Source organism: Diplodia corticola (genome assembly GCF_001883845.1).
Source record: "Diplodia corticola strain CBS 112549 chromosome Unknown scaffold64, whole genome shotgun sequence".
Taxonomy (NCBI): Eukaryota; Fungi; Ascomycota; class Dothideomycetes; order Botryosphaeriales; family Botryosphaeriaceae; genus Diplodia; species Diplodia corticola.
The window spans coordinates 263-26,009 of NW_017971543.1; the positions used below are offsets into that span (position 1 = coordinate 263).

The window sequence follows — 25,747 nt, forward strand, 5'->3', positions numbered from 1 at the left end:
TCTCTGGGATGAGGCGGCGCTCGAGCTGGGCCCTTCTTCGCTTTCGTGGGAATTTCGTCTCTCAGGCTCTTTGGGATCAGCGAAATGTCAGGGCCCGAGATGGAAGCAGTGTTAACTGCAACGTGCCGTTGATGATACGATGCTAGACGAGGGCGACAGAGGTAGAGACAGTGGTGGCGCTTCTGCAGTAGGTTCCGTTGCGCTGGTGCTATGCAGAAGGGTGAACGATCGGGTGGTAGAGTCGGAATGGTATGATGAACAAACGGCGCTGAGGAGGATTCCCTAGCCATAGTCGCCTTCCGCCTCGGAGACTCGGCCTTTTGCTTCCCGGTTCAAGTGGCTGACGCACTGCTTCGCTTCGCTGGAGCCATTCGCCGCTCGGTCGCAGGGCAGCGGCGCATACTTGCCGTCCAGCCAGCGCGCCCGCTCTTCGACGCGCTACGATTCTGCGATCCAACACCAACCCATGGTCTTGAACCCGACGAACTTCCTCGCACTCCACAACATCGCAGCAGCGACACAACCACCAGCGACTGCGCCAATACACCGTCTTTCGATCCAGCATGGCTCCCCCCACCAAGCGAAGCTACGCATCCATCGCTCTGGAAGTCATTCGCAACTTCTTCAACGGCAACCCTGCGGGACTGCTTACTACAGGATATGCATGCTATATCCGTCGGTCCGACTACAGCGAGCTTCAACGCCTTCTGGAAGACGACCCTGAGTTACAAGACTTCGCTTTCCGCAAGCTCCGGCTCATCTACAGACCAAGCAGCAGGAAGCTTTCGTACGACCTCATCAGCTCTGTCCACGAGACAATTTGCCTGCAACTGAACAAGAGCATGCACAATCAACTATCAGCCATCGAGAGGAAATGGAAATTGCCCGACATCAATGGCAAGCCTCACCTGAACCTGGCGAAGCTGATTGTACCCCACAGCATCACGCCAATCATACAGGGGGAGCATCCGAGGAAGAAGAAGTCGCCAGACGCGAACTTGCTGTTCTACGCTTGGGACCCACCCCAGTCTTGCTTCGCTCTCGAGGTCGCTAGCTCTCAACGATATGAGCACGTAAAGAGCACGGTCATGAATTCCATGGAAGAGACCGGTGGCAGGCCTGGATTAGTCCTGGTCATCACCACCAACTACAACAGACCGAAGGCGAAGACGACTGACAACACGACCATATTCTCCCTCTTCCAGACATACGATAAGACACAGACCGACGGGTCAGTCAGTCGCATGATAGGCTACAAGAAGCGGAAGCAGGTCATCTGCGAGTCAAGCGGCAAGCCCAGCGACGGCGTCATCTCATTCACCGTCAAAGAGATGCTGGGTCCGGCCAACAAAAACATCTATCAACCCAAACTTGATTCGAATAATCCTATCGTCGCCACAAACACGGCAAAGCTTCTTGATGAGAAGATCACGTTCACATATGCCGACATCGCGAACTGGAGGAAGAAAGGTGAGAAGCTGTCACGTAGGAACAAGGACTCCCTCTGACAGTGGGATCACAACCTGGCGTAGCGTTTATCATCAGCCCTTGATAGAGCTGCTCGATAATCACCTTTTGTTCTATATGGATTGAGAGACCGTAGCTGGATGCAGTCGTTATATTTTCAGACTCTGCCTACATCAAAATGCTTTTTCTCGCGGCCTATCAGGAGGTTTATTCCCCTGAGCAATAGATAGATTAATATGTGCGTTAATGAGAGCTATTTGAAAAAATGATTCATTGTCCTCGTGTATGTAGGTTTCCAGCCTACCCCGCGTGGTCGATGTTGGAAATACTCCGGAACTTAGAAAAGATGATTGTATACCAAACGCGGTACGGAAAAATTAATTTCCCATAATGTACCAGGATTGCCCGCGGGAGCAATCTTCTAAATCTTGCATTTGCGTAAAGCCATTTGCTCCCAAACAATCATTTGGGCAGCGCATTAAAAAGAAAAGGAATGAAGCGTAAGATAGACGTAAGATATAAGAGTAAGCTTGATGATCTGGAAGATAGTAGGTTTATGAATTGAATATCCGTATATTATCATTCTTCGTTGTCATCTTTCGTTCTCCCACTCATATGTTGAAATATATATGAATGAGCATTAGCAGCAGAGGCTCGGAGTTATATAGTGTCTGCCCGCAATGTATAGCCTCTGGAGGAATTGGAAAGCTGGGGGTTGCTTTGAATATGCCCTAGGTAGAGCACCAAACCAGCTGGTGAGTGTCCGTACTCGCCATGTCCTCTGAGCCCTGAGGATATTTCCCAGAGCTAAAAGAAGAGAGCAAACTACTGTAAGCAGCCTGTGCAGTACTGATCCAAAGCCTTCTCCATTGGTTTGGAGCGACTGCAGGCTTAGAGTTCAAGCCGCCGCTCACGACGCGTAGTGTTACCAGAACACCCTTCCCAACAAGGCTGTTGTTCAAGTACATCACGGGGCTAAACAAAGCGTCTAGAGTAACTGGTGATAGCGAATCGGATGGTTAACACACCAGTTCATCACTCAGTGTGCCCATACAATGCATCACGCTCTGCCAGCGCTCCTCTATATAATATACCCATTCGCAGGATTGGATCCACCTTCTGCAACTCTCCACAAGAAACCCCTTTTGCTTGTAACCCATTTACAATCTGTTCAAGATTTGGGATTCATCATGTCATTCTCCCACCCAGCTACCGAACCGAAGGATCCCCAGAACTCCAATGGCGGCCATCAACCACAACAGGCTCAACCAAAGCCATCCAGCGAGTTTTCCTTGAGGATCAACAGAGCAAGGGCTAACGGGATCTTCGAGAGGATCTTGCGTTGTTCGGCAGGAGGACGCATGGACGTTCCAACTGCTGGCACTCTTTCCCTCCGCCAATCTGGCTATGAGCGGCTCCTGCAACTCCTTTCGAAGGACACGGCACTCGAGGAAACCGCTTTTCAGGACCTCAAGATGTCCTATAACCGGTTGCGGCGCCAACTATCGTACGAGGTGCCTACCAACATCCGTCAGGACATGACCATCGCCTTGAACCAGGCGATCACCAACCAGCTGAACGACATCATGGCCAAGTCCGACGCGGCCAAGAACCTCCTCGATCTTGTTTCAGTCGACCGCTGGCCCCGTTCGAGCGTCGAGATTCCAGGCAAAAAGGCCAGCATGCAGAGGTACCCCGACGGCATCTGGGCCATCGAGCCGGCCACTGAGTCCCCCTCCTCCGATCGTATGGCCTGCTTCATCTTCGAGATGTGCTTCATGCCGGGATCCGCTGCCGCAGAGGGCAAGGTTCTGGAGGTCATGCTGAAGAGGCATGGATGTCCCGGAATGGCGCTGATCATCAACATGCGCCACACCAACCCCGAGATGCGGCTCAACCCTCCGGCGGACATGAACAGCAAAGCTTCGTATGCACTCTACGAGTGGATTGCGGTTGAGGACGAGGACGGATCGGTTGAGGGCCGCGTCGTTCGCGTCGGCATGCCGCGGGCGTTCCGCAACAGCAGCGGTGGTCTTGTCCCTGGGAAGCTGTCGTTCACCGTCGCAGACTTCCTTGGTAGAGCTGTTGAAGATCACATTCCGAGTATGGATGATGAGGCGTTCTGGAGTGTGCTTGAGGAGACTATTGAGATTGACCATTCGGACATGCTCAAATGGCTGGAGCAGGCTGAGAGCTGGGAGCTCAAGCTCGCGCAGGACCCCGCCATGGGCGGGACTATCAAGAAGAAGGATAGGAAGCCAGTGGAGATTCCTTCTGAAAACACCAATGAGAGCCCCTTTGATAGCGGCGACCTCTTGAGGAGGATTCGAGAGATCCGTTCAAATCTTGGGTTGGAGCCTTGGAAGGGACCGGACGCTGTCCTTGAGGAGGAGAGCGAGGAGGCTGATGCGGATAGTGTCTCGACATGAGCACCGTGGGAGGGGATGATGTTGCTTCAAGTGTGGTACAGGCTGGCAGCTGCACTGATCAGAAGGGTATTCCTGCTTGAAAACTTTTGACGATAATAGCTTACGGCTGATCAAAGTCTTGTACAGTTCAAACACTTGAAGGGGAAAAGGAATGGATAGGGAGGATAGAAGATTGCCTCCATTCACTCCACGGAGACTTGATAACTATTGTAGTACAATCCATATCAAGCCAACAAATATTGCACGGACGAGAGTGAAATTCTTTTGATGTGATACTACAAGCTGATGGCCTCGAATATACATTTGACCTGGAAAACGCTCATGCCAACAGAAGGTATTTTTCTGCTTGTACAGGAACGCAGCCAAGTACTGGCAAATTGAAGAAGAAGTTCTTACTTTTTAAACCGTTTTTTTCGCTTTTGTGTTGCTGAAGTCGTGATATGCTGGTTTGTGAATGGAGAGCCGAGACCTCTCGACTCACAGTGTGATTGGTTCCTTCTTTTCCTGGTTACTCCAGGTCAGTAGTGAATGAACAGTAGCTTAAAGTTACGGTCGCATGACGCAAATATCTGACGCGCAAAATGGCTCGAAACTTCTTCACCAGCGCGCAAACCCGCAACATCCAACAACAACAATGGATCCCTCAACCACCGTCGACCCTGGCAGACTCAAGCACCCGGAGGCCATCTATGACAAGATCCTCCGCCGAAGCAATGGGGACAGGGACGCGGTTCCTGTCCAGGGTGTCACTCGGATCTACAAGGACCAGTTCGAGCATTTGATGGGCCTCATCAAATCGAACGACAAGCTCTACCGCTCCGTCGCCCGCCACGTCAAGTTCAGTTTCGCGCGCAACAAGCTCTTCTACAGCTTTCCCGATCTTGTTCACCGTCTCTTCGCCGGGCTCCTGCGCAGCATGATCGACACCAAGATTGCCGAGGTGGCGGAGCGTTACGCCCGCCGCGACGCCGATGGCAACGTGCTCAAGAACGTTGCCAGCGCCATCACACAGGTTCGCGCCATTGACATCGATGGGATTGACGCAGACGGCGTTTGGGAGTTCAACTGGGGCTCCGGCGCCCAAGCCAAGAGGCTTTGCTTTGCGCTGGACGCCGCCCATGCGGTGGATTACAACGTCGCGGAGCGCAGGATGATGAGACTCATGGCAGCGAATAAGGGACGTCCTGGCATGGCTATCCTTGTGCGCATGAGCAATAGCCGCATGGAGCTCGATCATACCAAGAGCGAGCACAAGAGGGCGGACTACACCATCCTTAAGGTTACCCAGCAGAACTTAGATTTGGGAAAGAAGCCCTATGTCTTCATCTCGAGCCGGACGCGCGTCAAATTCCGCCATAAGAACGGCAAGGAGCGCCACGGTGAATTGCGGATTCCCATCAGGGACATGATCGGGTCGAGGCACACCGTCAGGGACCTGATCTGGTCGAGCCACGTGCGCTTCGTCAACGAGGACGATCCGGTCACGGTGGCAATTCTGGAGGAGGACATCGTCATCACGCATCACGAGCTCTGGATGAGCTTGGAAATGGCAGAGAATGCGCATGCGCGCAAGCTTCGCGCGTTGAACCAAGCCTCGTAAAGCGCATCTGAGATAAAGGGTGATGGGGGATATGAATGGATTAGGAAACGTGGCACGACATAGCGTTTGTACTTTATAGCAATAAGAAAAGGCATATTTGAGGAGTGAGGTCTTTATCTCGAATGTAGATCTCAAGAAGTTCGTAGTATCCGGTCGCAAATCACGGATTCAGCCACCCTTATTCGCATCCCACAAGCACACGTGCCCGTGCCTGTTCAGCGGAAGCTCGAGCTCTCTGCCGCAGCGCCGACTACGACAGCGCCCGCCACTGGTTCAACATCAGTATCCCTTCCTCAACCTCTATCAGAACTGCACCAGAGCATGTAAGCTGCTTCTCGTTCCCATCTTTACCAACTCACATCGCCTGCGTGCCATCCCGCCAACTTACCATCGTTGCTGCCACAAAATTGCCCGCAACGCGTACTCGCACAACTCAACCCTCCGCTTCCTTTCTGGCACATCCACCATACCGACCTGCCCTACGCTCGGTCCGGGCTGTCTGTCCGCACCTCTCCGCTCCGCGTCGCTGCAGTGCCGCGAATTCGGCCTTATTTCTCTACAGAACCACCTTATCGGCAGGACGACGCGTGTTTATGTGTCTCGACGATGACATGCGGATACTGCTCGTCCTTGGGCTGCGGGTATCGGGTGGTGGGGCATGTGAGGTAGAGGATCGTCGTTGCAGGGCTGTGAATGGACATGGAGCGCCTGGGTGGGAGGACGCGCTGGTTTTGAACAATGACGCTGTTGGGAGGTGGCAGCGAGGTGGAGGGAAATATTGAGGGGGAGGGGCTATGCACTGCTCGAAGAGAGGGCATTTGCGCCGGTCTGGGCGGAGAAGTCCATGTACCATGAAGATACCGCAGTCGAAAGATATATCCTGATAAAAATGTAGACTTCAGCAAAGTTGTCTCGTCGGTAGTGGAAGAAGACATGCTGATACAAACGTGAATGGTAGCGGCCCTGTTTCAACAGTAGATGAAGAGAATATACGGATGCAGACGAGAGTGTTAAAGCTATCGAAATCCATTAGGATAAATGATTCCACTACCAGTGATCTGCGACCATTTTTCACTTGACACCATCACTCCCAAATTCCAAACATCAGCCTCAGCGCAGCAAGGACTATAGTATATCATGTCAGTAGTCCGTCGAAAAAGCATGTTACCATCACACTCATGTCTTAGCTGTGAGCAGGCGTGAACAACTACAAGTCCGCGTGTGGGCGCCGAGCGCCATATTGGGACGTCCATTCTAAGTGACTCAGCAGGTCATATCACTAACACAATGTGAAAAGAGAATCTATACTTGCCGAATCGGGTTGTCCGCCCGCAGCCTGTGTGAGGGCGCACCTACAAAACCCCAGCTCTTTGCGGTTCCACCTCCTCCCAACAACAACACCCTCACCACCCACTCGCAGAGCTTCTACCTCTTTCAACATCATGTCTGGAAACCTCCTTGCGGTCATGGACCTCCCTCAAAACTCCCGTGACGTCGTCGAAGTCCTGCGCACCGTTCAGGACAACCTCACTGGCTTCGTCGAAGCCGAGAGCTGGCAAACGTTCAACCTCACCTGCGACGAGTACACCAGCCTCTGCACCTACCTCCGCCGCAGCGACAACACCGACCTCTTCGACACCTGGAACAGCATTCGGTAAGCCCGCCTTCCCATCCCCCACCTCACCTCACGTGCACGCTCACTAACACACGCGCACCACCAGCTCCGACTACATCCTCCTCACCTCCCACCTCACGCTCCGCCTCCCCTCCGTCCCGCAAGTCCTCTTCACCGCCGCGCTCCAAGACCACATCAGCACCGCGCTCTTCCACCTCGCCATCGAATCCCCCTCCAACTGGTTCCTCGGGCGCATCACCTCCATCAACGCCGAGCGCGACGATAGCGCCGCCTCCATCGTCTTCAACTCGCACCACCCCGACCTCACCTACCACTTCTCCACCACCCCCCGCGGCAACTCCGCCCGGCCCACCAACGCCCGCAGCACCCCGACGCAGCCGACCCTCATCGTCGAGATCTGCAACGACGTCAAGCACGCGGACCTGGAGGCGCGGCTGGCGGCCCGCTACATGGCCGCCGGCAACAAGGCGACGCGCACCGTCGTCGCGCTCGACACGACGCGCGGAGTCTACAGCGTGTGGCGGTACCTGCGCTTCCTGCCGACGCGCGTCGACGGGAGGGAGTTTCGTCGCTGCTTTCTTACTGAGAAGGAGGTGCCGTGGCGCGGGGTCCGCGGCGAAGAGGGGAAGGGTTTGGAGTTGAAGTTGCGGGACTTTTTGCCGACGGATATGCCAGCGATCCGGGGGGTGAAGGAGGAGGTGGTGGATGGGTTGATGCGCAGGTCGATTGTGGTGGATTGCGAGAAGTTGACGGGGTTGTGGGAGAAGGCGAACGATCCGGAGACGGTCGACATCTTTGGGGGTGGGGATATTGGAAGTATGGATATGGAGATTTCGGAGACGGAGGCTGATGGGGATGATGAGGCTGATGAGGAGGATGAGGAGGATGAGGCTGGAGAGGAGGATGACGAGGACGATGACTTGAGTATGGAGGAGCTGATGGACGACCTCTTCGAGGAGGTGGAGACGCGCACCCAGGGTGCCGTTGCGCAGGGTGGAGCTACGAGCTTCGACAACTGGGTGGGACATGAGCCTGAAGATGCGGAGGAGGAGCTCGAGGACTACGATGACAGTGAGGAGAGCGAGGACGAGTGAGTTTTGGGTTCTGGCTCGGCCGGTTTGGACGGAGTTTGGGTACTTTTGGATCTCTTAGCGGTGGGTTCGTAGTGCTTAGTGCCAGCATTGGACATGTCCTTTGGAATGAGCTGTTGGAGTTGGGACTTTGGCATTCATAGATCAAAAATCACCTCACGTTGCAACACATTGTTCACATGTGGGCGTGACTACCAGCCAACAACACCAAGCTTGCTGGTTGTGTAGACACAGCACTGTCAGCGTCACTACAAGCTACCGTGACTGGAGATTTTCTCATGCCATTTTTGGCGCCGTTGTCTCCAGTAAAGCATGTCAGTGGGTGTTTTTGACCTGATACTTATTCGCGTGGATTTCATTTTCTGTACTCATTGCGCCTCACTACAGAAATTGCCTGGCCACTTCTATAACACAAGCACTGTAATATCATTTGTGGCGGTATGAAGTATCCCGGCTGCGCCTAATACCCCGTTCTCGCGAGTTGCGCTCAGCACGTGATGGTTTCACTAACTCCGTTGTCGCACACATACCTCGAGCCCCGGCGCCTTCCCACCGTTCATCCTCAGACAACCTCTCCAGCACAACCATGGATCAACCTTACGCACACTCCAGACGCAAGGCCAGGCCAACCAACATTCCCGACTGGGCAGACAACAACTTCATGCGGATGTTCAACCGCCTTTGGCTGCCATCCCAGGCCGACGACCTCCAGCACCCGCAGAAAACCATCATCAAGCGCGCCCTCGAGGGCTTCGCCACCGCATCCAAGATCGCCACACACAGCTACCCCCTCCCCAACGCCTTCATCCCCCTCTGGATGCCCTGGGACAGCTACCTCCTCCTCCAGCACAAGATGGCAGACCCCCGCAACGACCCAGCCCTCCACCACATGCTCACCCAAGACCTCTCGTTCGTCCGCCCCCCTCTCCTCCCCACGCCAAACGCCAGCCAGCTAACCGCAACCGCCTCGTCCCCCCCACCACAGCCACGACTACCACCGCCCAACCCAACTCCTCACCCTCCACAACGCCACCCCCCTCGAAACCATCGCCACCCGCGCCCTCACCCACGCCCTCTTCGACGCCCTCAACCCCTTCTGCCTCGCCACCGGCGCCACCGGCCTCCCCGCCCGCCTCTTCGCCGGCGCCCGCCGCCCCATCATCCGCGACGCCCGCCACAACGCCCGGCTGCGCCTGCTCGCCGGCTCGAGCACCTGCCCCGTTCACGACTATCCAGACGCGTGGTCGCTGTTCCGCATGCCGGCGCTGGGGGTGTCGTATGTGGGGCCGTACCGCAACGAGTGGTATCCAGACGTGGTGGTGGAGGTGGCGGCGGCGGGCGGGGAGAAGGCGGAGGAGATGGCCGAGCGCGCGCGGTGGTATCTCGAGTGCGGTCGCGGGGAGACGCGGGTGGTGGTGGGGTTCGTGTGCGGGGGGGAGGGGTCGAGGTGGGGGCTGAGGGTGTGGAGGGCGCGGGGCGGCGGCGGCGGCGGCGTGGTGGAGGATGAGGAGGAGGGGATAGGGTTGGTGAGGGATCGGGAGGGCGGTGTGGGGTTGGCGTCTGCGTTGCGGGAATTGCTGCCGCCGAGGGCGGTGGAGGCGATTGCGGAGTCGGATTGTGGGGCGACGCGGGCGATGCTGGATAGGAGGGTGGAGATTACTTGGGCGGCGATTATGAAGGGGTTTGAGGCGTGGGAGGAGGTGAGGGAGAGGGAGCGGGAAAGAGTGGATGGGGAGAGGGAGAGGTTGTTGGTGGAGCAAATGGAAATGGAGGCGGAGAGAATTTGGGACGAAGATGCAGGTTATGAAGACCGTTGAGGATTTGAGCTTTAATCTGGACTTTGAGTCGGACCAGCATCTTGGCCTTATGGCACTAATGTAGGAGAATCGAATGGTATGATTTCCCTGGCGCGCACAGATTCTATCGAATCTGATTTCCCTGTGGTATCGTATTGATCTGGATTATGTAAATTGGGAAAAATCAATCCGGACTAAAAGTCGATGAGTAGCCGTAGGGGTGTCTCTCGAAATAATCGGGGGTCATGCTTCCATCATTGATGATGATTGACGCTCACATTGCCAGCCTAGCAACCAATTATTGAGCATTCATTCCCATGCAGGCTCCACGCCGCTCTACTGCACTAGCTTGACCTGGTTCAATCCCCTAACCATGTCATCACATGTTTGCAAGACACGGATGGTCCGCAAAACGTCCTTTCTCCCTGAGCTTGCTACTTTTTAACACTACGCCTCATGTTGGCTTCCAACCTCCCTTCCGTTACGCACACTTCCCGAAACAGGCCCCGCGTTGTTGCCTACTTGATTTTGCCTCCATAATCCAAAGCGTCATCAAGCCCCAAAGCTCGGTCCGTATCGATTCAGCAATCGTCAAGGAGAGCCGTGGGCGTCGTCTCCACTGTGTTACATTCCTCCTCTTCGACATATTCAATCGCTCACATCAATGCAGTTCTCTTCAGCTACCGTACGCTGGGTGACGACAACGTCCGCGTAGAAGTTGAGCTTTCTGCCAGAAAGTGTTTGAGATTCTTCTGCCTCGAATGGCGTAAGAGCACGATGAGCAGTCTGTCGGTCATCCCGGCTCAATCTCTCAGGACCGGGACCCCTCTACCTCGTCCTTTAAAGGGTTGCGAATCATTTCCTGCATATGAAACGATCTTCCATGGGATAGAATGTCAAGGGCTAGGAGGCTCAACGCGAACAGTGAAATCGTGGATGTTCGTGCGTCGACTATTATTTCTCTGTTTATTTTGCAACAGGGGTTCAACGGAAGTACTTCTGGACGGGGAAGTCAAGTTGGCCAACGAAATGAATGCAAACAGACGTAAAAGTGAGCCATCGTTTCATTCATGGGGTATGCAAAGACTATTATTTTCTTTATCCATCTTTACACACTTGTTCAGCCCCTTTGTCAAGCCAACTGATACCGGTATGGTAGATAAATAAATCCACATCGGATGATAGAAGGTCTAAAGGTGAAAATGATGGTGTAGTCCCTTCTGGTGCCGTCTATTCCTCGAAAACTCACGTCTCACATCGTAGTCACAAAGTATCAATAGCGATGAGTCGAGGAGCTGGGCTACAGCAGCTGTATTAGACTGAAATCTCTGTACATAGCTCTTCTTAAACATATACAGTGTTCTTCGGTCTTACGCAAGGGAGAAAGCGAGCTACTACATGTATCTGACGATTAGATTATAAAAGCCAGCAAAGAACAATACCATAAACACTCCCCGATTCCTTAATACAAATCACAGCACACGTTTAGAAATGTTCATCCAGTCTTAAGTAGAAAGTTGATTTTCCCCTTATGAATATTCGTTATGAGTCCATCAGGCGGCACCGCTCGTCTGAGCCATAATTTCGCCCTCATCGACGTCTCTAACCAGCCAACGAGCCCACTTCAGCATCTATCGTAGACGCGGATGATCAAAGTATCAACCATGCGGCACTCACGCCTAGCCGTGCTCCCTCACACCTCGCCGCGCTCCCTCACACCACCCGGTCCCCACCCAGCCAACAGCACGCCACCCCCCAGTCAACGCGTTCGCCAAAACCCACAACCCGCGCCCAGCCGCCTCGCCTCCCGCCCGCCGCTCGCATCGCCGCGCGCAACATGGCCGCCCACCGCACCGCAACCAACCCGCCGCGTCACTTATGCCCGCACCGCATCGCGCATCGCTCTCCCGCCGTCCGCTCGCCACTCTGGCCGCCCACCGCAGCGCAGCCTATGCGCAAAAAAACTTCTGCTGCTCGCCATCGTGCCCCGCCGCCTCTGCTCGCCGGGCATATAGCCGCGCGTAACATGGCCGCCCACCATACCGCAACCCACCCGCCGCGGCACTTACGCCCACACCGCAGCGCACCGCGTACCTGCCGCTTCCGTTCGTTTGCCACTCTGGCCACCCATCCCACCGCTGACCACTCCCAACAGAACTTCTGCTGCCTCATGACGTCACCAGGTACCTACTTGTCTGTCGCGGTGTCGCCCGGCGCGCGGGCCAATGATCGCGCCCTGCCGCCGCAGACTGACTGACTAACTGACCCTGCCTAACGCGCCGCGCCGCGCACGTTGGCGCAGCTTCTCGGACTGCGGCGGGGATGGGAGAGACGGATTGCTGTATGGGGCAAATGCAAGAAATTTTTTTTTTCCGCCAGGCAAAGAAGGCGTGGCGCGTGGACCTGGCGAACCGCGTTGACTTGACTGGGAGTTGCGGCGCAAGCAGCCAAGGACCTCACAGAAGGAGCGAGCCCGCAGCTAGGTGATTTTTAGAGCCTGGATTGGGCACCCGGCCAGCGCGCGCGCCTGCTGTGTGGGCGGGCGGGCTGTCGAGCTGGCGGGCTGCTCCGGCGGCGCGCGGCGGGAGGGCGACGCAGACGCGGCTTGGCTTGTTCGCGGCCAGTTCGCGCGGCGCGGCGGGAGATGGGAAACGAAAAAAAAAAAGCTTAATTTCTTCTGCTGTCGCGGATGGCGTCATTCGCGCCGGAGAGAGGCTGGATGGACGATTTGGCGCCCCCGCCGATGGAGAGAGATACTTGGAGGCGCGGAAACAGCGCTTCATTGCCTCTCCCGAAACGTCACCATGGAGCGAATTATTGTGAGAGATGATTGTCAGATTCGTACCATATCCACACCTCCTCTGACGACCTCGCTGCTTGGAAATATCCACAGTACCTACGCTGACCGCGCGCACCCACGCAGCAGCGCCGCTCCCACTCTCCTCCCGCCGTCCCTCCCGTTCCACCCCAGCACAGCCTACCCACCACCTCCCTACGACCTCGGCACCATAATCCGATCCACATCCGGCCCCCACCCGCCCTCCGCCACGCCCTCGATCACGACCTCATTCCCGCTGCCCCCCTCCAACTGCACATGCACGACGCTGCTCCCGACCGTCCCCTGCACCGTCGGCAAAAACGCCACCGTCTGCCCCGCGCCCCCATTCACCACCACGCTCGCATACCGCGCCGCCGCGTCCAGATTCTGATACTTGACCCGCACCGTCGTCTTGCCCTCCGCCGCATCCACCGCGATCGCCGAAAACGTCACCGACCCCCCCGGGGCACTCGTCCCGCCAATATACCCCGCCGCCTGCCCGCCGCTGCATCCGGCGCACGACACGACTTGCGCGCCGCCCGCCAGCGTCGCGGCTTCGCCTTCGGGCTGCGACTCGCCGGGGCCGGGGGAGGTGGTGCCGGCGCCGACGTCGGGGATCCAGTTGACGCTGTCGGACATGGAGGCGGTGGCGGCGGAGCCGTCGAGCGAGAGGGGCAGCCAGACGTAGGTGCTGCGGAAGAGGGCGGAGGACACCCAGCGGTCGCCGAGGTAGACGTACGCGGTGCCGGACGTGCCGGTGAGGGGGAGGACGAAGGTGGTTTGCGAGGAGTAGGTTTTGGAGCCTGCGGGGGCGAAGGTGCGCCAGCTGGTCCAGGGGCCGGAGAGGGAGGTGGCGGTGGTGTAGTACTGTGGATGGGGGAGTTAGTTGAGTTGTGGGAGGGGGGATGATGCGTGGAGGGATGGGCTTACGTTGTCGTTGGGGTCCCAGCCTGAGAGCTGGGAGGCGAAGAGGAAGTAGGTCCCGTTGGCTTTGACCACGGCGGGCGCTTCGTATTTTTCGTCGAAGCGGTAGACGGACGAGTCGCCCGTGACGTTGAGGTAGTCCGAGGTCAGGGCGTTGATGCGGAGGCCGTTTTCGCGCTGGAGGCGGTGGGAGGTTAGCGGATTGCACCGAGGCGCCCTCGTGAGGACGTTGTAGGGTGGGAATTTCGTGGAGAAGAGCCCGAGTTGCCGCGTCTTTCGGGGGCAACCGTCCAGCTGATCATCCGGCGTCCAAAAGCATGTACATAAAAATGAGAGGGAGAATTGAGAGAAGTAGGCACGAGAAAGGCCAGAGTGCAGTAGAAAGCCCTGACCCGACACCTGGCTGTTGTAATACGAAAGACGTCCACGGAACTTGTTTGAAATAATGAAATTTTGTGAGGAAAAGGATGGATTTGATCATCAAGAAAAATGGGTGTTCGTCACCATCGAGTCTACATAAGGAAACGCAAAAAGCAAAAAAACTCACGTCTTCCGTCAGCAAATACGCCGAGCCGTCATCGTCCTTGAATAAGCCCATGTCTCTGCTCTGAAAACCCAGCGGCTGGAAGCTCCCCTGATACTCGTAGGATCCGCAAACGGTATCACCAGTCGCCACACCCGTCTTCGCCTCCTTGTAATCGGACGAGTCGATATGCATCCACAGCACGTACTTGCTTGTCTCGTCATTGTAAATGACCTTGGGGCGCTCGACCACGCGGCTGGGACCGAGGTCGCCAGAGGCCTCCTGTGAGAGCAGAGCGCCTTCGTAGGTCCATTCGACAAGGTTGGTGGACGAGTAGCAGTTGACGTTCAGGAAGGCGGTGCCGTTCGTCTTGTCCTCGCCAATCAGGTAGTATGTGTCGTCGACTTTGATGATGCCGGCGCCGTGGGCTTGAATGTGCTCGCCCGTGTTTGTTGCCGTCCAGGTGGCGCCTGGAATGACCTGCAGCGACGCAAAGGCCGACGATGAGACCAGCGCGAGGCTCACAAGAGAAGGGGTACGCATGACGAAGGCGGACGATGGGGAAGCAGGAGCGAAGGACAGCGGCGAAGGAAAAAAAAGCAGGGCCGCAGAGGGCTGATTTATTCACGCGGGAGTTTCGTGCCGACGGAACTGAAACGCGGTGGGGTGATGTGGAAGTGGTGTTCCCGCGCCAATGAGAGGCTGATTCCCCTCCGGTGGGTTGTCCGAGCGGTCCGGGCGGCGGGCGGAAGCCAGGGTCAGTGGCGCGAAACAGGAAACAGGGCGGGCTCGGATGTGGAAAGTTGCGGAGAATGCTACTCCGCAAGGGGCGGGTCCCTCGTGTTCATGCCAGCGGCTGATTGGACAGCTTTCGCATGGGTTGGTTGACGGCGCCCTTCTCCGGCGCTAAACTTTGTGCCAACGACGGCACTCAGTAAAACTCTCCCTGTCGGCCCTGAGCAAACATCTCCTTCCACCAAAGCCGCCAATGGGCCTTCCTCTCGCTTTCGTGGAGAAGCTCTTGCCTCAATTCATTCCACGGGTCGGCGCCCCTGGCAATCTTTGCCCAGCAGTCGGCCCAGATGCTGCCAAACGTCGTGTTTTTCGGTGACCAGATCAACTCCACGCTGACGTTTTGGGAGACCAGCTCCTCAGCCGCCACGTTGAGGCGGCGCAGAGGGAACTCGGCTCCACAAAAGGCGCGGTGCTTGCGCAACGGCTTTGTCGGGTTTTCGATAAACTTCAGCGCGTTGTCCGAGTCGGTGATCAGGGTGATTTTCGTCATGTTGGGGCCGGCAGTCTCGACCCACGGGTTGGAGTGGGCTCCGATGCGGTAGCCTCGCTCGTCTGCCTTCGGGCTGATGCCCTTGTGGATGGACGTCGCCACGTTCGCGATCGCGCACCTCACCGCCTCGAATTCCATGCGGTCGGTTTTCCAAGTCCCGCGGAGGAGGACATCCGTCATGTCTTGCGTCTTCTCCATCCAGTCCATCCTCCCGGTGGTCCGGTTCTGCTCCTGCCATCCCACCGCAATGCCCACCTTGGCATACCACTTCTCCGTCATCGTGTTGGTCTCGATGTTCCACTCCATCCGGCTGAACGGCATTTGGGAGCCGTCTGTGTAGAGGATGAGGCGGCGCGGGTTCTGTTGCTGGATCATCTCTCGGACTGCGCCAGCGCGCTCGGACTTGGACTCCCGGGTGGCGTGCCTCAAGCGGCCAGGGATGCCGCTGATGGTGCCGGGAAATTTGCCGTGGTCGATTGTCAGCCCGAGGGCGTCCGCCAGGTTCACTTGTGGGCTCTCCATGGCTGGGGTGTGGTGTTGCAGCGACCGTGTGCGGCCGGGCGTGCTGCAACACCACCCCCCATTGCGCCCACTGTGCCCCCGGGCCGACATATTCCCCGGCCGAGTGTCGACGCCGATGCGCCGACACGTGCGAGGGTGGGCTGTCCATACCGTCCCCTGGTTGGTGTCCTCTGAGCAAGCAGAGGACTGGTGGTCCACCAGCCATCTCAAGCCTCCCAGCAACATCGCCTCCCCGGAGGGGAGCGCGCTTGCCATCTCGAACCTAGCAGTCATCTTCTTCCATACGATTGTTTCTTCACCTGTGTACAATCCACAGTCCGTGGCGATAGCGCCCGGGTCCTGGGGTTCGCGATTGAAACTCGCCGATTGCAATCGAAGGAAAGTTTCCATCGCCATGAGGCTGCCGCAAGGTGCACCGTGGCTGGGCTGGGTCAAACTGACGGCACGGGAGGCGCCTGGGATGGTCGCAGGGCTGAATGAAAATTTTACTGCCGCAGGCATGCTCCGAGCAATGTGACTGATCCTGATGCAGCTGTCGTAGATGGTGAGATGTCCATGCATCAAGTGGTTGAAGATCTTGTCGATGTAGGTGAACCCTGCATCAGAATGTCAGTCGGCAAGTACTGTTGGTGGAGAACCAAGACTCCATTGCTTATAGGAGGCTGGACGGAAGACAGGTGATGAGATTGTAGGACATTACCTGCAGAATACTTCGGATAAGTGTCGAGACGACCATACGTGTCACTCTCTTCACTGTCGTCTGCGGCAAGATTGTCAAGAAAGGTGACAGTGAGGGACCAGAGCGGGCGGATGCTCTCAGACAAAGCGGGCCTAGGCGTCGTAGCCACGAAACTGGCATGCACGTCGATGTTCCGAGTGAGGTGCGGGTCAGGTTGCCGTCTCAACACTTTGACACGCAAAACGATGGATGCCATCGCGTGTCTGTTACCGTTCTGAGCTTGCACAGGTGGATCGGGCATCGCCAGGACCGCAGTCTCATGGGTCTCATCCCGCCTGCCGGCGATCGTTAGTGAAGGGCGACGCTGCCCGCCAGTGACGAGTTGGAGGACAAAGGCGATGAAGTCCTTGGTGTCCAAGTGGTCTTCACACTGTGGGGCAAGCCTGCTGGCCGCGCTGAGGTGCAGCACCGCTTGTTCAGATGGCATGTCGTCCCGTGTGTGCTTCGACATGCACGGCAATGGAAAGGAGAAGATGAAGAGGGCGTCAGTGCCAGAAGATGAAGATAATGCAAAGTGATGCATGGTGTGGCGAGGGTGTCGGGTGTGAGGCGGAGGAAGAAAGCTGACGCGCACAAAACCCCCCCGCTGATTAAGCGAGCACAGCAAAAACAAACACTGCGCACTAGCAGGTCCCATGGCCATGCTCTATTAATGACATCATGCCCTCCTAGCGAGGCAATGACCGATCTGAGATATAGAGCTACTGGGGGCCAAATCCTATCCAACGCACCGCTTGCAAGGTGCCCAAATCCGTACCAAAAACCACCCCCAGGCCTCTACTCCCCGCCCATCACCGGCTCTCCATACCCCTCCGCCCATTCCTCTTCCTCCCACACCAAGAACTCCCTCGACTCCACATACTCCTCCCCATCCCTCGCCAGCTGCCAGATATGAGACAGCCTCTCAAACGAGATCTGAATCCCATCCATCAGCCACAGCCAGTCGCGCGTCCCCTCCGGCTCCGTCTTCGTCCACTCCTCGCACCTAGCCGACAACTCGCTGAACCTGAGATCGATCTCGCCATCTCCCACATCCACATGTCCGCCCCTCGCCGTGAACGCCCTGTCCTGCACCACGCGTCTCGGCTCCCACACGGTGCCGGGCGGCCAGAAGCCGTGGATCGCCTGGGGCTGGACGTCGGGCTGCACCTCGCTGCGCCAGAGGCTGTACGTGCCGACGCGGCACTCGGCGTCCGCCTCGTCCCACAGCGTGATGCACAGGAACAGGCTGGGCCTCTCGTCGTCGCCCAGCAGGTAGTCGCGGGCGAGCGCCTCCTCGTCGGCGTGCATGCCCGCGTCGCCGACCTCGATGATGAGCGGGTAGAACGGCCGGCCCATCTGCCGCTGCGTGTGGTCGTAGACGACGATGCTGGGCGTGCGCACCGAGAAGATCCAGTGGCCGTCCGTGGTCCAGTGCGAGTCGACGCCGTTGGCGATGTGGCGCAGGGGGAAGTCGTCGCGCGGGTTGTACGAGGCGATGCGGTGCTCGTAGCCCGGTTGGCGGTGCATGGCCATGCGGAGTTGTTCTTCGAGGGTGTTGTTGAGGAAGCAGACGAAGCGCGTCTGGGTCTCGGACGGGTAGCGGACCGTGATGGTGCGTTCGACGATGCTGTAGTCGAAACTGGTGAGGTGGTTAGTTGCTGTTGTCGGAGCGTGGGCTGGGGGTTGTCAAACTCACGAGAAGATTTGTACTGCGAACTCGCCGAGTACGGCCAGCTCGGAGGTGTCGAGCATGTGGAGGGTGTCTTGGAGCCAGGCCCATTGCTCCGGAGTCATGTCGTACTGATCATAGGTCCTCCGGGTGTTGAGCACTTCGTGAAGGACATTGAACAGGAAGAAGACCCCATGCTCAACCCTGTTGGACGGTTGCTGTGCTGACTGTGTGAAGAATCGGCGCACAATGCTGTGGAAAGCCACAGTGGCATTCTGTGGCAGGAGTAGACCTGGCATGGTGCTGAAGCTGTTGTTGTAAGCCGGTGTGTTGCAAGAAGAAGAAAAGGCGGTGGTAGTTGGGTCGCGATTTGCCAGTGATTGAGGGAGCAGTTTACGCGCGCGTGTTAGATCTAACTGACCTCGCTGTGTTTACCTTCAAGGCTCACATCTTCGGGTTGAATACAACTGCGCCATTCTGGATTCAACCGCCCATGCATGTTTGAGTTCCTTTCTTACACCCATAATCACTGACTGGACTTGACAGCCTTTGTCCAAGCATCATGTCTACGTCCGGATATTGAGTTGTACTTATGGCCTTTCATGAGCAGGATAGTAGATGTCCCGCTCTGGGATCCTCCCATGAGCGCGTAAACGCCCCGGTTTTAGATGGGATTCGGGACCCTGGATCAGTGCCACAGATTTCTTGACATGCTCGTCCTTCTGAACTTCTGAAACACATTGGTACTGGCCGTCCGTTCTCGACCCTTACTACGCTTGCCTCATAAATTTGCGGCCGAACGCATCAGCGCTTCGAGTTGGTCCAGAGAAAGTATCGGATTCTTATGCCATATGTGTGCGATGCAGCATTTCAAGATACCTCGTCTGTATGATATTGGCGAAGACACCCTATCAAGCTCCAGTTCCATCACTAATGCGTACCCGAATCTCTGATGCAATTGTTCTTGCCTGAATCACTCTCCGTGAAAGACCAATTTCGACCTCGCCAAACTTGTATCACACGCCCGAAGCATACCCACTCGATCCAGCCGTTATATTCGTCCCTTGTATGTCATAGCATAACGTTCAGTGCCTCAGGAGACGGCGGCGTTGCCGCGCTTCTCCACAGATTGTATTCCAGGGGCAAGTATTCGGTCCGGTGATTGACCCGTGTCTTCGAAAGTGTGGCTTTGTGATGTGTGGATGCGGATTGTTTACATACAGCTATCTCGTTAGCTGCTGTGTTAGTGTCAGAGAATGTACTGACCAGGAATTGCGAGAAGCACACAGACGCAACAACTGTGCCGTAACTCTAGCAACGTCAATTTGGAGGGTTTTTTGCTTGTGCAATGAAAGGCGCGAAAGCCATAGAGCCATGTTGCGCAATATGGTGCAGCGAACACGGCCAGTCCTTCCATGCTTGAGATCTTTGCAGGGCCTCCATCGGCCCGGATCTCTAGAGCTTGCTGTTGTCATCGTGCACACAGCTCACGGTTGTTCCTGAGCCATGCAGCCTGCGCCGTGGTGTATGAATCAGAAGAAGTATCCACCGAAGAGAACACAGGGCCATGTCATCGTGGCGACGGCATAGGAACCGCCGAACGTGGATTCTCGCGCTTCTCAGGCTTGAAAGTAGGTCTAGGGCGATGTGGCAAATTGAGAGAAGCCTAAACCTTGTTAGCTCCATGGAATTCAGACCTAAGTTGATAGTCGTGGTCCATGAGGCGGTACGGGAAAGTTCTTGTCTTCAGCAATGAACGCAGCGCTGGTATGCCTGCTCAGTGGGTTTCCGATGGCATTGTCCTGTTTCTGGTGAGGTCGATCCGCGCGCGACCCTGGAGGTGAGTCGGACACGTCTTTGAAGTTCCCAAGTAGTTGGCGATGTTCGAGGCTGGGAGGGCTCCAACATGTTGCCGCTCCTTCCCTCTGCGGTGACCGCGCTAGTTCTCCAGCCCACACATCGAACCTTCGCCTTTTCACCTCAACCAATCCCCTCCGCCTCTTCTCTCATCCCCTCCTTCGACCACTCCAGGATTATCCTGTTGCACATAGCTACAAAGAAAATCTCCCAAGAAAGGTTGAAGAGTGAGCAACACTCCCAAAACATCCCCCGGCACTCAATGCGGACTTCACTTACGCGTGGCATATCATAGAAATGAATCCCCAGAAGAACCCTACCTCTGCTTCAAAAGGCTCCGCCGCCCTGATGGTCACCATATTACACCCTAAGGGCACGTTTTCCGAATGGCAGGGCAAATCCTGCCAAGTGCTCTTCGGGGTGGAATTTCTCGGTCAGCGATGCTCGTGCCCTTTTCAGGACTGCTGATGGTCCTACACAAGGTCACTGATGTAAGTAGGCCTGGAAAAGCTCATTTGGCCCATCCGATTACTGACAGGAGCGCTTCGCTCAAAGGATATCGACTCCCTCCACCCCGCCGGCACCCTCCTGAACGGGAATGATGGGCCAGTCCTCCGACCTGACCACCAGCGCCGATGGAATGACATGAGAAGTTGGAGATACCGGGATACTACAAGCAATAGGGCCACTGCATGTCTTTCTACTTGCCCGAACGTGCATCTGTTTGGCAACAGTGACGCTACGCCAAACGCCGAGCCTGCTTCCCTCATCCCAGTCGAGCCGCCGCCAGGACGCTCTCGTACACACGGTACTCTCTATTCAAGGTCTAGTAAGCTCACGGCTAGTGATCCCACCGGTACCAACCACCGGCAAGGCACTCTCCCACGAACGCCCTCCTGTGCTGGAGCTCATACACCCAATTCATGACTCCGCTGCCACAACACGAAAGGAAATCATGATTTGGAGTGATATTACCTAGAATTCCGGCAATGAATGGGCTGTGTGAAGGAAAGGGGACCGATGGAGACTCTGAATTGGAACCTGGAGACACGTAGTGCGAGAATTCAGAAATCATGAATCGTACATGGATGATAAAAACTGCACCTGAATGAATTTCTCGCTTTCTTTGTGCGTTCTGATCGACGTAGCTAGACAGCTGTGGGCAGGCAGTGCTACGCGCCTCATAGCCAGAAGGTCAAATGACTACTGCGTAGATGACGCTCTATGTCCTCGTTGTATATTCGATCTCGCACCCTGAGCGTAGCCCAGTGTGGGCGGAACCTGAAGGGCCCGAAAGCCATCACTCGACCCGTTGCCCAACGTGCGGCTGAGGCTCGATCGCTGCTGCCAGATCAGTGCTGCCTTCCCGAACTGGCTGTCTGCTACTTGTGCGCCCAACGTGCCAGCCGCTGCTGCCTAACCGCCCTCTTTCTATCTCTGCTCCAATACTCACTTACCGGTAGTAAACTACCGCACCCTCTTGTTTCATCCACATGCCCATCCAGCCTCAAGGCCTTCCAGCCACCTCATTCAACCTGGTGCTCCGACGTGGGTATCGTCCCCTCCTTTCATCCAGCGTGCTGAACAGAAGCTGACAGTCATGACAGCAGGCCCACCGGCGGCGTTTGCCTGCCTGTCCTCTTGAGCGAGCGCCGCTCGTTCAACGGCCATGCGCCTCCTCAGTATCCTGAGCCGGCCGGTCGATATTCCTACCGCTTCATTTCTACGACACTTGTGAGTCTCATCATCTTCCCTTGCTTGCATATGAGCTCACCACCGCCTGAGCCCCAGCAAGAACCATCATACCTAAACATGACTACCCCATCATCTTTACCAAAATCCTACTGAGGTCTGCCACGCTCCTTCCAGGATACGTAGTGATGATGATCTCACCTTAGAACCGCAGCAGTAGTATCAAGCACTTTTTCTGCCGCCGCCGGGCCCGCTCATTGCTCTCCGTCAATTTCAGCATATGTGAGTGCTTTCCCGCATCCCACTCAGTGATCTCTGCAGACACCCGCTCACGCGCTCACTCCAGATCAATACGGCCGACTGGGTGCCCCGACCGCCGTCCGTATTCCTATTGCAACATATTTACATCAACATTTCCGCCCTCCCGCATCTCTACCATCGATACGTTGACATTCTTTCTCGACAACTTCACCTCCATTCATACCCAAGACGAAAGGTCGGCTTGAGAGATGTATCGGCTCCTCGTGAGCCAACAGAGGCGTCGGATAATCAACACCAGAATGGAATCGGGGGAAGAGATTGGACGGGATGGCCAGGCCTTCAGTCTCTTCAGGCATGTCGACGAGCTATTCACTGGCCCCTCAAGCATCAAGGAGCTTTCACTAACATACAAGCAGGGAAGGAGGGTATCTCGAGAGCCACTATTGTGGCGGGGGTGGCGCCCCCATATTCTCGGGTCTCTTGGGCCTGCCAAGCGGGACAATGAGATTCCTTCTGGACAATCCGGAGCTGAGGATGACAACCGACTAGCTGCTGCTCGGCCCGGACGAGCGAGGCAGTCGAGTCTCTAGCACGCCGAACAGCTGCTGGTCTCTGTGAGGAAGATGGAAGAGTGGTACGCCGCTCTTTGAAAGTTTGAAGTTTGAAGCTGAGTGCGACATCCAACCAGATGAGACTCGGGGCAGACGGGCAGAGGAGCAGCCAATCCCTCTCTCCAGAACTTCGAAGGGCCCCTGGGTCCTTGTCGCAAAAGGTGGAAGAGTGGTACCTGGGCTAGATCGAGGGAGGTATCGTCTGCTTTCATTGCTTGCATTCTCATCCATAGCACCCAAATACATCCGGTCCTTGACCACCTTCATCTTCCAGAAATTATCCACATACATTGCCTGTGACACGCGACCCACTACCAGCTCCTGCCCACTGCAAACTCAAAACCCCACTTCCGTGATTCCAGTCCTTCTTCCCGACTGCCAAAAAACATGTATGGCATGCGCAGTTCCCCATATCGCACCTGTCTATTGCACCCAAAGGACCTTCCGCACGGCAGACCCTCAGTCCTCCCTACCGAAACAATCACCCCAAGCATCACAGCTCACAAAAGAGCCGCAGGTTCGCAGCAGCAGCGACTGTGTTGGCACCCTGCCTTGGGAGGTGAACTACTACTCACCGGCGAGATCGAGATCAATAGCTGAGAAGTGATCCAGCCGTCGCCGGCCATGGTCGTAAAAGCCGTGAAATCCGCGCCACCAAACATCCACGTCCCGCTTGGGTGTGCGATGGTATATATGGGTATGTACAGCCATCGCCGCCTGGCGAGCGGGCTTCCTCGACTGCCGCCGGCCGTCTGGTGGGCAGTACGTTGTTACCCCTTTTGCGTGAGAGACGTCGTGAAGGTAGGCAGCTTGCGAGACGTGGCGGTACCGGAGATTTCGGGAGCCGCAGTCGGTTTCATGCCTGGGCCTACATGCGGATTGGGTGCTTGCGTGGGATGCTGGAGAGAGGGTCAGCGGGGCTGGGTCTTTGAGGAAGTGGTGGCGGGATTAGTCGGCTCAGGGATGAATCATGCTGATCGTGGTGTTGGTAATGAGTGTGGAGACACGACTTGCTGCCAATGAGGCATTAGAGGGCTTTGAGTAGGGATAGTGCTTGGGTGTGAGGTATTGCGGCAGAGAATTTGACAGCTGTGGGCTTCGTGGAGTTGTGGCTGCTCTCGCACACGCTACTTGTAGCAGGGGCTCACAAAAGGTCATTGAACACCAAGGCAAGGGGTGCTAGTTACAGGAAGTCATGATTGCTCAGCGTTTTAGAGAAGTAGGGATAGATTCGCATTGACTTCGCGGTTGTATTCAATGTCCCAGCGCGTATGATCCTTTTCCCATCGAAAAAGAGAGAAACAAAAAAAGGAAGACATGATGGAGCCGCAGGGCTACATGCCTTCAGTCCCCATTGGCCACCTCAGCCACTTTCCCACCAACCCAGCCAGTGTATCTTCCATGATGCCCAGACTCCACAGTGTAAAATCTCGTAGTTGGCCCAAGGGCCAAGACAGTTGAGCTGGCGGGCCCAACCAGGCCCACTGAGGTGGCATCGGAGCCTGGCCGAGTCCGCTGGAGGTAGCGTTTGGGTCTCAGCCAGGCTCGCAGGATAAGTCGTGGATGTGAGACCTGGTTGGGCCGCCAGTACGCGTTAAGCGGCTTGGGGTCTGGCCTGGCCCTTGTATTAGCCGCCGCCAGGACCGAGTGGACGGACTGTGCTTTCCCATCCACTCGAGGGAGGGGCCCTGGCGGCGGTGGGAGGAGGAAAACAAGGGCCAGCCAGTGATGGTGGCGGTGATGGTGGCGGTGATGGCGGCCGCCGTGTGACACTGTGGTAGGAACATCAGCTTTGACTCACAGGAGGAAGGCTCAGAACTGGAAGGCATGGTAACTTACTCGCAGGGGTTTGTGGCTCAGGGGGCCGCCGCCCAGGTCCTTTGACGGTACCGATAGGCTTCTACGACCCGGGCAGCGGCCGGGTTTTTTCATCGGGCGGTTGTCGATGAAGGCCACTGTAGATCCGAGGTCAGTAAGTTCAGGTCTGCGAGCAGAGACGGGGAGACGAAACGTACCCCAAGGGTGGCGCCTCACAGCCCCAACGCTTGCGCTGCCACTGGCAGCTGGCTGCCGCCCAGGTCCTCCTTTTCTTTGCGGACCCAGGCGGCAAGTTGAAAGAGAGCCCGACGAGGGGCGCAGGAACGATACCCCAGTTGGGGCCTGTTCAGAGACGTCAGTGAGATCGGTGACAGGAAGAGTGGCGATGACGTTATCGACTTACTGTTGGATACGCTCTGGCGCGCACGCGGGAGATGGAGAGGGGTTTCGCTGTTGTTGAGGATGGTGAAGAAGAAAGCAGAGACGAGAAAGGCGGCGGGAGCTGAAATAGCGCGCGAATCGCTGCCTGGTCACATGCGGAAGGCCCAACGGCAGTCGCGCCCAGCACGCCCTGGGCAGTCACACCTCAACGCCTATCAGGTGAGGATTAGTCCGGTCCATGCGCCAAGCCAGGTTCGTGTAGAGTATGTGCCCTTTTTGCATATGACTGCCAGATGTGGCTTCTCGGATGGCGGACGGTCTTCAGGAATTGATCAGCGGCAGCCTCCCAGGCCACGCTGCCCTCGACAACGTAGAACCCGAGGACTGTGGCATGCTTTTGGTCTTTACTGGCTTCCGACCAGTGCTGTATTTCTAGCTCAGCGCCACGTTCTACACGCCCGGTTGCTCTCGATTCATGCGCTTTCGGCCACCGTTGCAGCTCATACCTTCAGGAAGATCTGAAATACCCGTAAGCATGATGCCTTGCCTGCCCTGTCCAGGCACATTCAATATGTTGGCTGGAGCCGCATGAATGCAACTCCACACTCCTACCATTTCGCGCTTGAATGAGATCACGATTTATAAA

The 25,747-nt window shown here is 56.4% G+C and overlaps 9 protein-coding genes across 9 annotated transcripts; 5 read left to right on the forward strand and 4 right to left on the reverse strand.

Annotated features, from left to right (window-relative positions):
* Positions 1–563: 563 nt before the first annotated feature.
* Positions 564–1,508, forward strand: BKCO1_640001 (uncharacterized protein; the record flags this gene model as incomplete). The annotated part of the gene is made up of 1 exon (XM_020278160.1): positions 564–1,508. The coding sequence occupies one exon, from the start codon at positions 564–566 to the stop codon at positions 1,506–1,508; it is 945 nt and encodes a 314-aa protein (XP_020126503.1).
* A 1,149-nt stretch (positions 1,509–2,657) lies between these two features.
* Positions 2,658–3,896, forward strand: BKCO1_640002 (uncharacterized protein; the record flags this gene model as incomplete). The annotated part of the gene is made up of 1 exon (XM_020278171.1): positions 2,658–3,896. One exon carries the CDS (start codon positions 2,658–2,660, stop codon positions 3,894–3,896), a length of 1,239 nt encoding a protein of 412 aa, XP_020126504.1.
* Positions 3,897–4,530: 634 nt separating this feature from the next.
* BKCO1_640003 (uncharacterized protein) lies at positions 4,531–5,496 on the forward strand (the record flags this gene model as incomplete). Its single annotated transcript, XM_020278182.1, has 1 exon — positions 4,531–5,496. One exon carries the CDS (start codon positions 4,531–4,533, stop codon positions 5,494–5,496), a length of 966 nt encoding a protein of 321 aa, XP_020126505.1.
* Positions 5,497–6,938: 1,442 nt separating this feature from the next.
* On the forward strand, positions 6,939–8,226 carry BKCO1_640004 (uncharacterized protein; the record flags this gene model as incomplete). Its single annotated transcript, XM_020278193.1, has 2 exons — positions 6,939–7,150; positions 7,218–8,226. 2 exons carry the CDS (start codon positions 6,939–6,941, stop codon positions 8,224–8,226), a joined length of 1,221 nt encoding a protein of 406 aa, XP_020126499.1.
* A 583-nt stretch (positions 8,227–8,809) lies between these two features.
* BKCO1_640005 (uncharacterized protein) lies at positions 8,810–10,040 on the forward strand (the record flags this gene model as incomplete). The annotated part of the gene is made up of 2 exons (XM_020278204.1): positions 8,810–9,132; positions 9,209–10,040. The coding sequence occupies 2 exons, from the start codon at positions 8,810–8,812 to the stop codon at positions 10,038–10,040; spliced, it is 1,155 nt and encodes a 384-aa protein (XP_020126500.1).
* A 2,971-nt stretch (positions 10,041–13,011) lies between these two features.
* Positions 13,012–14,827, reverse strand: BKCO1_640006 (glycosyl hydrolase family 43 protein; the record flags this gene model as incomplete). The annotated part of the gene is made up of 3 exons (XM_020278206.1): positions 13,012–13,704; positions 13,768–13,938; positions 14,309–14,827. 3 exons carry the CDS (start codon positions 14,825–14,827, stop codon positions 13,012–13,014), a joined length of 1,383 nt encoding a protein of 460 aa, XP_020126501.1.
* A 388-nt stretch (positions 14,828–15,215) lies between these two features.
* BKCO1_640007 (uncharacterized protein) lies at positions 15,216–17,353 on the reverse strand (the record flags this gene model as incomplete). The annotated part of the gene is made up of 2 exons (XM_020278207.1): positions 15,216–16,687; positions 16,792–17,353. 2 exons carry the CDS (start codon positions 17,351–17,353, stop codon positions 15,216–15,218), a joined length of 2,034 nt encoding a protein of 677 aa, XP_020126502.1.
* Positions 17,354–17,607: 254 nt separating this feature from the next.
* On the reverse strand, positions 17,608–18,780 carry BKCO1_640008 (uncharacterized protein; the record flags this gene model as incomplete). Its single annotated transcript, XM_020278208.1, has 2 exons — positions 17,608–18,451; positions 18,509–18,780. 2 exons carry the CDS (start codon positions 18,778–18,780, stop codon positions 17,608–17,610), a joined length of 1,116 nt encoding a protein of 371 aa, XP_020126497.1.
* A 5,466-nt stretch (positions 18,781–24,246) lies between these two features.
* Positions 24,247–25,383, reverse strand: BKCO1_640009 (uncharacterized protein; the record flags this gene model as incomplete). Its single annotated transcript, XM_020278209.1, has 6 exons — positions 24,247–24,512; positions 24,560–24,674; positions 24,742–24,857; positions 24,918–25,062; positions 25,124–25,246; positions 25,306–25,383. The coding sequence occupies 6 exons, from the start codon at positions 25,381–25,383 to the stop codon at positions 24,247–24,249; spliced, it is 843 nt and encodes a 280-aa protein (XP_020126498.1).
* Between the last annotated feature and the right edge of the window lie 364 nt (positions 25,384–25,747).